Consider the following 16,949-nt stretch of genomic DNA (forward strand, 5'->3'; position numbering starts at 1 on the left):
TTGTCTTGATTTTGATGAAGAATTTTCGTATTAACTCAGTACATATGTGGATATGAGTAATATCTAATTTTTCAAAAAGATACGGAGACGATGATGGATATGTACATGTTTATCCCACTCCGTCCTAATACTCATATTTGTCATTATATTCGTCCATATTTTAAATTAATGCAATACCTTTAATTTATTAACTAGCATAAAAAAACATATTAATTTTTATAACTAATTCACATGTTTGATAGCTTATGCAGTTTATAAAAATTATGATTAATATTGTTTTACTACGCCTTAATAATCACACAATTATGATTAATATTGTTTCACTACGCTTAATAATCACACAATGCTTAGGAATCAAGGTAAAAAACAATTTAAATACATCCATTCCTAACCTCCAAGACGTGTTTTAAGAACAAAATCGTGAGGGACCTCCAAACTCTAAAGCAAAAATACCTTGGATGTGATGATTAACTTTAACGATGTTATATTAATAAACTTGAGAGGTCAATATTTAAATGTTCTGCCAAAGATGTGTCATCTGAGGTGGATGTTTGAGCTATTTGGACGATATGACATCTCTATGAAAGGTTGCCAAACTTCGTAGATGAAGATCGAGGGATAATCCACCTGTTGTAAAAGATTCTCTGATGCTCAAGTTAGTAAGAGCTTAGAGATATAAAAGCATTTAAGTAATTAGATGAGACTGAGTTAGTACTCCCAAGAGAATAAAACTATATTTATAAACTTTTGGACCTAGAAAAATATCCAATAAGGTAGTCACCAAAGATTGGACCCATTAGTATGTTATTAAATATTTGGTTGATTTTTGTTGTAACCAAAATCAGTTTTCAAGTGAATTTGAGTTGTTCGGATTCGTAGGTGGTTTGGCTCAACTATCTCAAGTGAATATTATAATTTTAATACTTTTGGTACTAGATAGTACACAAGCAGCCAAGCTCGGGAATACGATTTTAGGGTAATCGAACTTTTATTTTTAACTTTTTAAGCTCAAGTCATATTTTTGTCTAGCTTTAAAAAAATTGGTCACATTTTCATGACTAGCTTTAAGTTGGAGTTTGCGACCATTAATATAGCTTGATGGATTGAGCTTAGTTTAATTAAAGTATAACGAAAATAGTAACTATTACTATGAAATTGTGAAATGATACTATTAAATTTGTTTTGGTCGGATGACTTTTTATTTGACCTTGTTCATTTTCAAACTAATTTAATTAAATTACTTTGATCTAACTATTAATGTAACTTAATCAAATTACTTTGATATGATTATCAACTTAACTTAACTAAATTACGTTGACTGAAGTGTCAAATTACTTTGATTTGAGCATTCCATTGTGTGCATTTTTTAATGTATCAATCGAATTATTTTGATATGATTAATTTAGATGATTGAATTACTTTGATCCGATTATATGTGTTAACCAAATTACTTTGATTTGATTAATTGTGATAACCGAATTACTTTGATCCAGTTATATGTTAACTAAATTACATTGAATCTAGTTGTCAAATAAGCTTTTAAATTGAATATTTTGAAATTTATCCAAGAGCATGCCTCATTAAAACCTTGCAAAGAAAACCCCTCCTTAAGGACAAAAACTAAGCTATGGAAAAAGAATATAACATTCTTTTACAACAATTTGAATTAACTATGGCATATCTTCGAGTTACTAAATGTGATGGTTTGGTTGTGATATAATATATGGTAAGTTATAGTTATTTTTAGGGAGGAAATACCATGTTGAGATGTTTAGGTTGTGTATTGATTTTGAGACTCTAAAGGATATAATCCTAACTCTACTAATATTGGACTCACATAGAGAAAAAATTAGGTGATAAGAGTCACATATGATTTAGTATGTGGTGTGAAAAAAAAATTTGTCTAGTAGGTCATAATGAATTTAACCTATCACATGAGTAGACTAGTTCTTATTATATAGCTTTGTTGTGGTAATAAATTAGTGAAAGTAATATGACAGTGCAAATCTCTGAATCTAATTCAACGCATAAGCTTTTCATAAGTAGTCAAGTTTATTTGATGTTAATGTGTTTGAATTATTACATGAGAGATGACCAATTGAGCTTACATGAGTTGTATCCATTTGAGTGTATGGATAAATTGTAATTGAATTTGTGTATGATAAATTTATATATGTGCAAGTTTTTGTTTTAAAATTCTATCTTTTCGAGCCTTGTGTTTTGTTTATGAACTATGATGATAGTGTATTATAAGAAAACAAAATATGTTGGAAGATGACACTCTCACTAGATATGGGTTAAGGAGTTAGGAAATAATTTTATTATATTTCGTATATTTTTTTATTTTGTGGATATGTTTATGTGTATCTATGTATTTGGATTTATTATGAAGAAAAAATATTTTGAAAATTTTCCAGGAAGATAAATATAAATATATTGTATAAACAACTTTATTAAGATTTATTTTCTTTTTGTAAGTCTCCATATCTTCAACAATTAAGTCACAATATTCAACATCAATTTAAAAGTTTTGAACGATATATTTTTGGCATGTCTTATTGTACACTTTTATTTTTATTTTGATATCTGAACCTAATACTAACAAACCTCAAAGACCATTAATCAACTTTGAGAGAATAAAGGTGGAAAACAGAACACAATTATCAACACAATGCTGTCATGGTACAAGACACCAGCACGAATTGCCAAGTGAATGCGCCCTCATAAATCCCTTTAGCCAGTAAAATGGGTGTTTTACTCGAGGATCACCATGTATTGAAAAATAAGTACTATTATAACAAATACAATCTCAGTGAAGTTCTATTATTAAATAGAATACATGACACACTGACAGAGCTTACATTACATGTAATATCTACAGAGGAAGGAAGAATGTAAAAAAGAACAGCACCAACTACCTAATCAAAGTACAATTTCCTAACATGATATCCCCTCCACGAGATTGTCAAACGTTTTGGTTATTCTCCCAACTCAATTTCAAAGGATGACAGAATAACTCAATTCGTCAAAATCTAACGTAGAATGGAGTAATAATGTAACATGCTGATAAAATTTGTTAACTAAGGAGACAATGAGAAAGGAAACGATAACTAGCTTTCAATCCAATTCTGGGGCATGGGACTCCCACTCAGCATTGCCATCAGACTTCCACCATGCACCCTGCCTTCAGGAACAGCAACTGACATTGGCAAGTGACCACCTTCCTTGGCTGAGACATGAGCAGTTACAGCTTCATAGTGCTTGAAGTCAGAGCAGGTTGCAGCCGGGCCTAGGCTACTCCCTATTTTCATCATATCTATATCCATGTTTTTGTCAACGAGTAACTGCTTTAGTTCATCTGTTTTACTCGAATGTGGATTCTGGACAACAGATCCCAGCGAGATACCTCCATGAACCCTCTTATCATGCACTAGCCCACTATGAAGAGCACACATACCCGTTTTCCCCCTTGCAAACGAATTGCAAGGACCATCCTGTTGAATGCCATATTCGGAACCAGGATGGCCCCAAGAGCACCTCTTGCCTCCCCCATGTGCTTTGCAAAAGTCAGTGCTGCCTTGTGCACTCTTTCCACACTCTATAAACTTGCATCTCTTGCCTCCACCATGGCGGACACAATGATCAGTCCTTCCTCTAGCACTTTTTGTGCATCCTGGTACAGCACACCTCTTTCCACCCCCATGTGCCACACAGAAGTTGGTACCTCCATGCACACTTTTAGTACACACTCCACCACCCTGATACGTACAGCGTTTTCCCCCTCCATGGCCCTTGCAATACGGGGTGCTCCCCTCAGCGCCTTTGGTGCACCCGGGTGCTGTACACCGTTTTCCCCCACCATGTGCTTTGCAAAACATTGTGCTCCCTTGTGCCCCTTTTGTACATCCAGTAGCCTGGCATCGACGCCCTCCACCATGTGAGATACAAAGACCTGATAGGCCTTCAGCACTCTTGGTGCAGTTTTCTCTCTGGCACCTCTTGCCACCACCATGTCGGATGCACAATCCAGATTTCCCTCTAGCAGCCCGGGTACAGCCTTCATGACTGCATCTCCGGCCACCACCATGGGCAATACAGAAATCTGTACGTCCTTCTGCACTCTTTGTGCAACCAAGGAATTCGCATCGCCTGCCACCTCCATGTGCCTTGCAGTAAACTGTGCGACCCTCAGCTCCTTTGAGGCAGCCAGGTTTCTGACACCTCCTACCCCCACCGTGAGATATACATCTTCCAGAAGCACCTCTGGCACCCTTTCCACATCCCTCCACTTGACATGTTTTAGAATTACTGGGGCGTAGTGGCTGTTGCTGCTGTGTAAGCTCGGAAGTGCATGTAACTGAACTTTTAGGTCTGGTTGACGAGAGATCCAGAACAACGGGACTACGATCAAACTGCTTTAAAGCCTGATTTAAAAGAAAACCAGTGCCAGTATTTGATGACGTCTTTGAAGATGGCAAAACAATCCCTGGCTTCCAACTACATGAAGTTGATCCCTCGTCTGTATTTTGTGTCCCACTGAATGTTAATGGCATCTCCATATTCAATTGAAGAGGTGAAGGATTTAGATGTACGCTTGTAATATCTGACTCACAGGGCCCAGTAGAAAGGCTTAATTCCAAATCAAATTTTGGTTGCAGCTCCAACGTCTTCAAACTTGAATTAACAGGTTTCTTCTGGCTTTGTACCTTCTCACAGCCAAGATGGAGAGAAAAGTCCAGTTCAATATCCATAGATGATTCCTCATCAGTATCTTTGGCTGAAGACATAGCTGTGCAAGCAGCAGCTGAACTCCCCTTGCTATCAGAGGAACAGGTTGAACGACCAAGCCCAAGTGACAAAGATGAGTCGACTTTTTGACCCGTACATCCATCAATTAAATCCCACTTTCTTTTCGTTCCCTTAGAAGAGGGCACCCCGGTGGGAATTGAAGAACCAGGGGAATCAAGTCGTAAGATGGTATCTGTACCGTAATGATCAGCGCCCCTTCCTTCAGCTTGCATAGAATTGCCCAAAATCTTGAATGCATTTGCAGAATGATTTGCAGCAAATCCCAAAAATTGCTTCAACCTCACGTCCATTAAAGTAATTAAACCACTGTAGAAACAATATCTAATCCTATTTATGAATTTAACAGAACAACCTTCCTGAGTTCAGGGTAAAAAAGATATAGATGTTTATCTACAAAATTAAGGGTTAGATGTGTCTACAGGTGTATAATGCACCTCCGCTGACAAATCCTGAAGTATCACGCCGATCCATCTATAAGATATAGAAAGACTAAGCTGAGGTTCACTTTGTCAGTTGCAAGTACAAATTAACCTAACAACGTCTGACTCCTTCCAAAACACACCATGGAAGCAATCATACTATTCACGAACCACATGGTCAGAACTGGAACATCTGCCAGAATAAACATGATTACAGTCAACTTTTGCATGCTTACTAAAATAAAAGTCGGTAATAGATGGCATCAGAAAGCGAAACGCACACAAAAAATAAACTTATGTTTGCCAAACACCAGATGTTCATTGGCCCAAAATAAGAAAAATACTACAATTTAAAACTTAAAAGAACAACTTGACCAGAAACTTCTTTTAGAAATTTTATCCATAGAAATTGAAACGTAAGATAAAACATAAAGAAAGAAGATAAATCTACTCAGAAAATAACACTTAAATAAATGAACTGGGCACACAGATCTCCGTTTTGCAAGGGCATCACAGGCCAGCAAAACAAAAACTTAGTTATAGTTATGCATGAAGCAAAAGGTTATTAAATTGCATGCCCGATCCTACAAAAAGTGTTACAAATCAACCCAAATCCCCCAAAGAGAGAATCTTTTTAAAAAATAACTGGGTTGAAACGAAGAAAGAGCTGAGTATCTGAGTCATTGTCCAGAGTACTCCAAGTGAAAGTAGTTGAAGTAATCAGTAGTTATTATATATATAAACTATTTTACACCTTGCAGCATTTCATAAAACAAGCACATTGCTTTCTCTGTAAGTTTGTTTGTCAAAAAAACTGTTTTCTCTGATAGTTTGTTTGTTACAAGAACACCAAAAGTGCGTATCAGACCCTAATGACCACCACGTTATACTTTTGACCTATTTTGGTAGAAGGGATCCCCCACTTTATACTGTGTTTTGAACCAACTGGACGAAACCACTACCACAACAAGACTTTTCTCATGCTAAATAAAAATTTATAAAATAGATGACTTAGACGTCTGCCAAGCTTTAACTAATGCATCAAAATTTAGCGTATAAGAAAATGAGAGAGAGAGAGAGAGAGCACTTGAACGAACCTCACCTATTACTGATGAGACGTATTTCCATAAAACAGCAGGAGCAGCTACGAGAATACAGCAGCCTAACACCTAACACCCAGGTGCATCGGTTGAAAAAGTTCTGAAAATATTACAGCAGAGAAGCTAGGATCCAATAGTACAAAAACAATAAAAAACGAAGACTAAGAGTAAGCAACTGCAGAGATGAAAACATGAAATACCAAAAATTGGAATGTTGAGGCATACAAGATAACGACAGTCTTTGAGTGTAATAATTCCTCAACAAAACAACACATAATTAAAAAAACGAACAAAAAAGCCTGGACAATGAACAAGACTACAACTCGGTAGCACAGTACCATACATAAATACAACCATTAGTGCGAAAACTGTTTCTTCTCTCTTTTTCTACTTCTGCTCTGAGCCATTAACTTGTTTCAATAACTAAAATCAATTAAACCCAACCAAAAAGAGAAGATGGGGGGCTAACTACAAACTTTCTTTTCATACAGGGTAAACCCTCATAAATAATAAAAATAAAATCCTTTCAAATAAATCATAGAAAAAATCGACCAAAAAAACGTGAAACGGACACAGAACGAGGGAAATTCCGAGACTTAGTTCAAAGTACCTGGAATCAGACACTCCAATAAATAAATAAATAAATAAATAAATAAGGATAGAAACGCACAAGTTGAATTAGCAAATATTATTACTAAGCACCCCAAACATGGTGAATTTGATCACACGTGGTTAAATCGAAATTAATTAGGGAAGAAACAGATTGAAGTAGAAAATATGATAAATTGGTCCTAAGGTTATATGTTTGCTTTTCTGTGAATTATGCAGGCAGGGAAGAAAGAAGAAGAAAAGAGAAATATTCCAATTCAATTTTCATCGTTCCAAATTTGCTGAATTGTGCTAAACGCGGAATCTTCAATCAAATTCAAAATTAAGTTTCCACATAGTCGAGAAGAAGAAGAAGAATAAAAGCATCAATTCATATGCCGTCCTTTGAATACAATTCCAGATTTCAAAGAAAGAAAAATGAAATGGAAAACGAAAAGTACACAGAAATGATGATTCCGTAGCTTGTTGATGAAGATGCTTAACGAAAATTAGATTGCCAGAAGCACATAACATGAATTGAGAATGAATATGGGAGATCTCGGAAGAGCGAGTTACCAAGCGCGTAGACTGGATTGAATTCGAATTGATTTGATTTGGGGTTAGAGAAACGGGTGGCCTAGGGTTTTGAAATCCGGCGAGAGAGAGTGGACAGAGAAAGCCGACAGTAAACGGTGAAGAGGAAGAGAGAGTGAGAGATGAATGAGGAAGAAGAGGCGCGTGTTCCTAGTGAGAGTACGCTACACCCAATTTTAATACTCCACGAATTCTAGGGTTACGTTTCTCTTCTTTCTTTGTTTTCTTCTTTTTTAAATTATTTTTTTCTCTGCCTCATTATACCGCAATTGCTTTTGCTTCTTCGAGAATTTCTCAACAGTTATCTGCCTTAAACCGCATTTGAAATTTCAGTTTCTTGAGCCTCTCATTGATATGATTTTCTAATTTGATTTAAGATAAATCTGATTGAATTGGATTGGAACATCGCTTTTGTTTTAGTTTTTTGTAAAAAATTAGGATGTGAATCTTGTTCTCTCTTGTTTCGTTGGTGTGATTGAGGAAGAAAGAAAATTATGTTGGTCTATGATTTATGTTCAAATCATTTTTTTTTCTTATTTGTGTTAACAAGTGGAAATACATATTTCTTATGTTCATGTTTCTCTTTATATCATATTAGTTTTCATAGAATTGGTGTTATTTGTGTTGTTGTTATTGAGCTTATTCTTGCTAACTAATATTTCTACTTTAGCATAGATTATAGACTATATGTGTTATTTGCGTGGTTAATAATTTTTTATGATTTAAGAAATTTGTGGATAGTAATTAAAGAGCTTATTATATTTATTAATTGTAATACTTTCTTCCATTTATATATTAAATTGTATATTTATTTAAAAAAGGTCAATGGAGGTTGAAATAGAAGAAATGGAGGATAACAATTGGTAAGTCATTTTGAATTTTGAAAGACAATTAATATCATATGTTCAACAAGAAAGAGTCATTTAATTGTATTCAAATCTCAATAATTACTATATATTGTGTTTTATTATTGCTGAATATACTCTTTAATTGTTTGTTTTATGTGGTAGGAAAGATAATGTTATGTACTTTGGTAGTAAGAAAAACCAACATCAGAGTGGGTTAAAGAGGTGTCTCATTTATATTTAGTGTTAGGATATGGTGAAAGATAATATATTATTTTGTGGAGGAAAAAATTGTCAATTTTTTACATATACCATAACATAAAAACTTAAATTAGGTCTCTTTAAAGGTAATATTCTTTCCATATTTATAGGATTACACTACATCAACATTTCATCTTAAAAATTCCAAGTTATATTTTGAGTGATATGAAAGGATTGTTTGGGGACATATGCTCCTCCATGGAAAAAAATATTAATCAATACAAAAATTTATTTGTTACTCGTGATTTTTATATGAAATTCATACGTGTCTTAGTGAAATGGCAAAGGATAATGAGACCTGTGAGTAATTTAGTGCCCTAATGTTACAAATTACAAAATTGGATTATTTTTTGGAAGAGAAGAGTTATAGGTTTTTTTAACATTGTTTCATTGGGACAGTGAACAATACACCTACAAACGCATGGAGAATAATAATATAAAAACTCAAATTTTCATATAGTTAGTGTAATTGTTGTATTCCAAAAGAGGTAGAGATCCATCTAGGTGAAAGTTTGTATGTCCAAGACAAAAATATAAGTGAGACAGACGGAAATTAATTAAAGTTTTACGATTTGTTAGGATGTAATAGACAACTTTCCACTATTGTTTTGTGATCAATAATTCTCTTTTCACATTTATGAGCATCAATAGAGTTGTAATACAATACTGACATTTTAGGAAGGAATGAAATACTTACTTATTTTTACTTAACCCGTTCTTAGTTAACATGAAATGTTTAGTAGGGAGATTTATTAAACATAAATTTGCTCATGTTATAGTTGGTTGTTTTTCACCATTCTTTAGCATATAAATGATACATGTTATACTTGAAGTGCTTGAAAATAACCAACCTTCTCTAATATTTTATAAATGAATGCCCTTATATCAAGGTTAATCATAAAAACTATTGAAATTGAGGCCAAAAGTAAATAAGATAATTTAATCTTTAAATATTCGACGTTTTAAATATATATAATATGAATGTAGACACTTAGTTCATTGAATGTGAGTATGGAAGGGTGATTTTTTTCACATAAGAGACTTTCACCTACAATCTATCAAATCCAATTATCAATGGAAGCAAATCAATATCATGTAAAATTATAAGCAAAAGAATTGAATCTCCTCTATGTCTTTACACCATAATACTAATAATGCTTAGCTTTGAGTAATGGACTTAAGAGCATAATTTGAAAATAATGTAAAGAGTTAAACAAAAAAAAGAGAAAATGGAAAGAGGGAAGAAATATAAAAATGTCACTTGAGTTATACTTAAGATAAATGAGAGAGAGAAAAAATCATCACTTAAATTCTTAACAATTTATAGAAAAGATTAAAAGAGAAAGATAGTTACTTTTATTAATAGACAATATCTCAAATTTATACAAATTTCATTCAATAAAAAGTGTTTTACAAAAGGAAAATATGATTATTTATAATTAATTACTTATCTAAAACTATATGTAAATGAGAGACAAACTCAAACTCACATTCAAATAAAAAATTTAGAAGAATCTTTCATGTGTTATGTCTAAGGTGACAAGTTTCATATTTGTGTCATGTTTTTCTTACATGTTGTTACCAACACTTTCTTTGTTTTAGTGACTTATTTCTTATTTTAACTTTGAATATCTTTTTGTATATCCTTTATTGGGTTTATTCATAACTTAGTTCTCAATTGAATAAGTTTTCATTAAGATCCAATTTCAAGTCTACAACTATATTTATAGTCATAGACTACTTTTTTACTATAATTGTAGTCTATGTTGGCTCCATGTACAAAACATTGAACACCCACAAAAGAATATAGGTTAGGCAACGATTCTATTAGTAAGTGTTATCTATATTGGTGTAATAAACTATGGTTGTTTGACCATCGTTTATAATTCAAAACTATAAATGATATGCGCATAAACTACGATTCTAAAATCGTCACCCAAAGACTTTAAAAGTTGTTGTTTAAAGACATTCTTACAATAGTGAGTGTAATAACAACTATAACATCAAATATGTTAGCAAACAAATTTTAAATAATTTATCAATAACATTATTTTTTTAAAATATTCAAAGTCTTTTAGAATATTCATAAATTAAAGAATGGTGTTGAAAATTTTAAAAAAATTATTATAGATGATCCACCACTTAAAAAAAAAATCCTATAAAAAGCAAGTAAATTATTAACATCAAAATTAAAATACATTTAATCTCACAAAACAAAAACTTTATTTCATATTTTTGCAAGTGTATAATACAATGGAGAGGAGTGCTCTATTATATTCTTAGAATGAAGAGGTATGTTTGAAAAGATTCCTAAGAGTGAAAGATAAATCATGAAATTAATACAATGAAATGAACTCAAATAATTTCTATATTTTATACTTTCTAATCTCCTATATAATTAACTTGTTTACTCTCTTTTTTGCTGTTCTTTCTCTTGAGGAATCTTCATTTTGTATTTTTCCTTTATCTTAAAATGTTTATGCCTTTTTGAGATCTTCACCATTAAGTTATTGTTGAAGCGTTGAAAAATTTAATAAAGGAAACCTCCTACAAATGGAGATGAAGGTAAATGTGAATGATGCTTGTATATTAAATAGTTATTATTTTTAATAAAAATTAAATAATTGTAATAATAAACAAGCATAACGCAAAAAATTTAATGAAAATGTATTAATAAAACAATAATAAAAAAAATCATGAGACAACTATTTCTTATCATCATTTTAAAGATAAGATAATGAAATATAACTTATATCTTAATAAATTATTTTAAAACATTAACTTAACTAGTTTATTAAAACAAAATAAAAACTATCTTACTAAATAAATGAAATAGTTTATGAAAATTTAATCTGTAATTTAAATAAAATATTTTAAAAATATATCCTAAATTTCTATTTCAAACCCACTGTTCGATACTATCAATAATGCAGTAATGATCCACTGGATCAAATTTGAACCATCAATCATTTGTTTATGTACGTAATGCATTCAATTCATTTATTCTTAAATTAAAGTTACTTTAGTACTGTATGTGAGTGGGTGTTCATAAATACAAAAAATATTTTCAAAATAATCTGTTTTACATTTCGACACTTTCATTTAAAAAATAGTAATAAAATTTAGTTTTTATTTATTATTAAACAGTAATAATATTTTTCCTTCGTATAAAAACGAACATATATTTGTTTTTAGCTAAAACTACAATAGTTATTTTTTTAACGTGATTCCAATTCTACACACTACTAATCAATCATTAGGTTTAGCGGAAGAATCCATCACATAAAAAACTAAAGATATATTTAAAATTTATCCTCTTTGTTTTTTTCATTCAAAAAATAAATTGAAAAACTACTTAAAATCATTCTTTATTATTTTTTCAACCATTTTTCATCAAAATAAAGAAAAACTGATAAAAAACATTGTTTAGCTATTTCAATGAATAAAGTGTATATTTTTATAATAAACTTGGGTTTGCAAAATTAGTTTATATTATAAGATTATTGATTCTATTGATATATATTGTAGTAACTTCTAACACTCTAATTTACATCTTGAATAGAATTTGAAAGTGGTTAATTTGTATTTGGAATGTTGAATGATAAGACGTTGAGAGGTAGCATTTGTGGAAATACGTATTTGAGTAGCATAGTTGGAGTGTAAGCACAATTATGGATAATTTTTAGATGATGTGAGAATAGGTTCATACGCGTGATTCATGAACCAAGATTGTGTTGTATTGTAGCCAAATGGTCCAATTTCTCTTCATTTCACTATATCATGTTGACGAAGGGAGAAGGAAAAGAGACCACACGCTTCACCTACGAAGACATAAACATCACTCTCAATCTCGGTTTCCATCCATTTTTTCCTTCTTCTTACTCTTCTTCCTAGATTCGTTAAAACATTTATTAAACCATTCAATATACTTCTTTTCATTAATCATTAAGGTGTGTAGTACCCATTACTGAAAAATACTGACTAAATCGTGACAATGAGAATTAACCACATGATCGCTGGAATCAACTTAATATTAGTATATTAATTAATTATATATTTTAACTGTTTAAAAACTTATAAATATAACTTTAAAAGTATTTATCTTAATTTAATACTTATTATTTATTTTATTACTTATCTTAGCGTTAAAAGAATTTTATAGAGGTGTATCACCACTGGTTTGGTTTTATTATTAAAATTGAGTAACGGTTGAAGATTTACGTCGACTAAAAATTAATGATATTTCATAGTATATAAGTGGTATAAAACTTACCTTATTAGTCAATTTTGTAAAGTTTTATATAGAGTCTATCAGAGTGAAAGATGTGTTGGATATCCCATCAACTGATAATAACATTTCATAATATATATATATATATATATAAGTGTTTCATATGTTTAATATAATTTTACATGTCTTAGAAGTCGAGGTCAAAAATAATTTATATATTTCTTTCACTCTTAAGCTGTCAAAATACCTTTTAAGAATAAAACTGTGACGAAACTCTAAACTTCAAAACAAACAATATTAAACTTAAAATTCACCTTCCAACCTTTCAACGATCAATTAAACATTTTACGAACCCATGAGAATAATTCTGATATAATTCATATCTAGTTTGAGAAGAAAAGTGTGACATTGTTTTTTCATGATTTTGAATAAAATATTTTTTTTCTTTAATGTATTTTTTTATTTCTTTAACAAACCCACCTTCTCAATCTTTCAACAATCAATTAAATCATATAATTCTCTTCCGACAATTACCACTCAACCCGATAAGAACAAGGGTAATATTAGTTTTCCATGATTTTCGATAAACTATATTTTTTATTATTTCTTTAACAAGTATTTCTGAACACGTCTGTGCAAAAACAAAAAAACCCTACATATGTTTATCGAAAAAGGGTTTTAAATAACCAGAGAGAGATGAGAATTGAAAAAAAAGAAAGAATATAGACAATATTATGTCCAGATGCAGTTTATAGTTGATGAGAGGTGGGTGGATAAAGAGTAAAGAGTGTGAAAGAAAGGAAGGGTGAAGGGTGGCGCGGCGTGGCGAACCGTGATTCTGGACAAGGCATCAATAGCGGACACCTAAGTCAACTCCACGTTATGTTTTTTGAGGTTTTTTAGGTAAAACGGTAGCGGCTCGTCTCGTCACTGCTCGCCCCTTCGACCCCACACCAAATCTATATTAATTATGAAACTTGTCTTTTCTTAATACCCTTCCTTAATACCACTACATATTTTAATAATACTTTTTCTTTATTTTAAATCATTTTGTTACTTTCATAAATATTTTCAAATATGGTTTAATGTTTTAGCTTGACACCCGAAATTTCTTTACAGTTAACTTTTCATATATTCTCTAGTAGAGAGAAACTGTCGTGTTTCTTTATTCTAACTAATTTAAGAAATAAAATTTAATAAGTACGATTTTATATTGCTTTTAAGATTGGATAATAAATGCATTATCTCATTTCATTTCCGTTCTGGATGATGATGATGTAATAAAAAATATAAAATGATATGCATAGATAAGAATATTAAAAATGAACAGCCATTTCTTTTTTAATTTAAACCGTGAAATTGACGAATTAATTTTTTATTAGAAGGTAGTAGCCACGAGCAAGCATAAAAGACAACTCTAAATGGATCTGAAACGTCCTTACGAATACCAAACGGGATCGTTTTAAAGTGCGCCTCTTCGTCATTCACAAAAAATTAGTAATTCCCCGTTTAATAATAATAATAATCTTAAGAAAAAAAATGTTTTCCAATATTTAATTTTTTATCCATCTTTGTCAATTTATTTATTCGTTCTATGGATTATATTTTAACAGTAAATAATTTAGTAGTATATATTAACGTCATTTCGTTTTGACTTGTATTAGGTACAGCATTGAGTTGAGAAACGGAACAGTTTTTGGAGAAAACGGGAAAGTGAAGAAGACGCGCTGGAGTAGAAGGTGTGATGGACGCGCAGGAGCAAGACAGGAATTTGCATAGTAAAATATGTGGGTGTGGTGTGAATTTCTAAACCCCGTTTGTTCCATTTAGGAGAATAAGCATGGAAAGAAGAAGAGAGTAATGGTTGTGGATAGCTTTGTGTGTGAGTGCGTCCTTTTTATTCTCTTGTCCTCTGCTACTGCCTTTACAACAAAAATAATACTAATATTTTATTTCTCCCTCAACACATTTTATTTTATTTTATAACAAATTAAATTCCCATTATTTTTCTTCAAAATACTCTATTAAAATTCTTAATATAGGCATAAAGGCATTCTATTTCGAGAATTAATATTCTTGTTATGGTATGTCCAAAATTCAAAATCAATGTTTAATAGTTTATAACAAAAATTCTTTTAATTCATAAAAATATCTTTTAAAATAAAATCGTGATAAAATTAAAATATTTTAAAAAAAATACCTCATATGCTTTTGGTTAATATAATATTTTTTTCTAAATAAATTAAAAAGAATCATATTTCACATAACGATACAATCCTTGGGTTTATGCAATTTTGTAGGTCATCCATAAAACAAAAAAGTTAAGAGGAATCTATTCCCTTATCTTGTAGATCTCCCAGCCGTTGGATCTTCACAGGTAATCCCATGGAATTGGACTTGGACCGTTGGATGGGATCCTGTAGTGTCAGATGGTCCCACCCGCACTCATCGCCTCCACCGCCCACCCTTTTCAGCCAAAACCGGCTAAAGGCGATTCAGGTTTGCTAGCCATCACACTGTGGGCGCCCGCATTGCAAGAGAAAATTTTGCACCGTTGGATCTGCTCAATGGAGATTATGTTTTAACCATCGAAGCGCGAAATTTAGAAGGAAAAGTCAAATTGGTTTCATTTTCAGACACAGTTACAAAGTGCAAAATATTTATAATTAATTATTAAAAAATTGTTTGGGAATATCAAGGAAAAAGAGGGGGTTTTTAAAGAATATACCTTTTGATATTCGGATCCTAGAATGCACGTGCCATGTTTGAGGGTGAGTCATCGATGGGGTGGCTCATCTCACACACACGCACACACATGTCACCACTCACCAACACAACACAGCATTTTCCAAAGAAGATAATATAAATATAATGTGTTGTTTTTGTTTTTGGAGAAAATATTGCGAAATAGGAAAAGAAAGAAGCAAGAAAAAAAGTAGCATGTGGATCTGGACTCTGGACTTAGACCATGTGTGCTTCTTTGTCCCACCAGATCTTCCCTCTATATCTTATTCTCACCACTTCCACTTGCACAGTTTCAACTTTTTCAAAATAAATTTTTTTAATTAATTTGTACAATTAGGTATCTTTACACTGTGCCCTACAACTCCAAACATTACATGAAAAATTCATTCATCTTTGAAAGTTAACACACATAGAACACATGCTACAAAGCGGAATGAATACTACTTACAATTACAAGATAACAACACAATAGAGCTTGATAAAGAAATAATGGGTGAAGAAATAGTGTTGAAATATCTGAAAAATGTTTGTTTTGTTTATTGTTTGATTGATGGGTGTGAGATAAATATTTGTGGAAGGAGTTGAGAAAATGGGATTTGGATGAGGGAGATGAAATGTAGAAAAAGGAAAGTGGGAAAAGAATACAAGTGGAAGTAAAGGTTTGGAGGAATGGGAAGGGTAGACTGAGAGTGACGTTTCTCCATCCCCAATTCTCCACAAACCACAATCGTCCCTTTCACCACTTTATGATTCTTCTTCCAATTCAAAGACCTTAGCAATGGCTAAGGTAATGCCACGTCTCCACATGTTTTTTCAACAACAAAAAATCTACCCTGCAATCAAAGCATATTCTACCTTCATTGTAACGATTTTCCTGAAATACAAGTATTGCATTCCAGACTATTTACAGATGTGAATTGCTACACGTAGAAGAAATAGTATCACTTAAAAGAGAAACAAAATTATATAAAATCGATTACTGATTATAACATGTAAATTGCCCTGAAAAGTTAGATTGTGCTATTAATATTTTCAGTTTCGATACATATAGTTTCATAAAATATTATTTAAGAAAGAAGTTAAAAGTACAATTTATATACACCTTTCTTCGTCAAATTATTTTTTATGAACAAAATCGTAAACTTTGAAGTTTAAAACAGATAATACATTGGATACAAATATTTTGACTCCTAATATGTCATTTCAACGGATTTGTCAAATCTCATTTATTTATTTTTATATAAAAGGTTGTTAAGTTAAAATAAGTTTAAGAATAAAAGGGAATAAAAGAGAGTGTATGTAGTTTGAGATGGGTGCATGAGGCATATTGGAGATGTAGAGGAATGTAGTTTGTTGA

General features: G+C 31.6%; 1 protein-coding gene across 6 annotated transcripts; it reads right to left on the reverse strand.

The window, feature by feature from the left end:
- Window positions 1-2,773: 2,773 nt before the first annotated feature.
- LOC137812692 (uncharacterized) lies at window positions 2,774-7,978 on the reverse strand. Of its 6 annotated transcripts, none has more exons than XM_068614852.2 (3): window positions 7,493-7,978; window positions 6,331-6,428; window positions 2,774-5,421 (listed from the first exon to the last, which is right to left on the reverse strand). In XM_068614852.2, the coding sequence occupies exon 3, from the start codon at window positions 5,097-5,099 to the stop codon at window positions 3,111-3,113; it is 1,989 nt and encodes a 662-aa protein (XP_068470953.1). In that variant the 5' UTR covers window positions 5,100-5,421; window positions 6,331-6,428; window positions 7,493-7,978; the 3' UTR covers window positions 2,774-3,110. The 6 variants fall into 6 exon arrangements, with proteins under 6 accessions (XP_068470953.1, XP_068470954.1, XP_068470956.1 ...); XM_068614853.2 differs by having other exon boundaries at window positions 6,326-6,428; window positions 7,493-7,894; XM_068614855.2 differs by having other exon boundaries at window positions 6,326-6,451; window positions 7,493-7,841.
- Between the last annotated feature and the right edge of the window lie 8,971 nt (window positions 7,979-16,949).

This window comes from Phaseolus vulgaris, chromosome 2 (genome assembly GCF_051622355.1).
Source record: "Phaseolus vulgaris cultivar YP4 chromosome 2, ASM5162235v1, whole genome shotgun sequence".
Taxonomy (NCBI): Eukaryota; Viridiplantae; Streptophyta; class Magnoliopsida; order Fabales; family Fabaceae; genus Phaseolus; species Phaseolus vulgaris.

Bases quoted from the DNA above. Each gene is read 5' to 3' on its own strand.
- LOC137812692 (XM_068614852.2), bottom strand. From the start codon at position 5,099: ATGGACGTGAGGTTGAAGCAATTTTTGGGATTTGCTGCAAATCATTCT.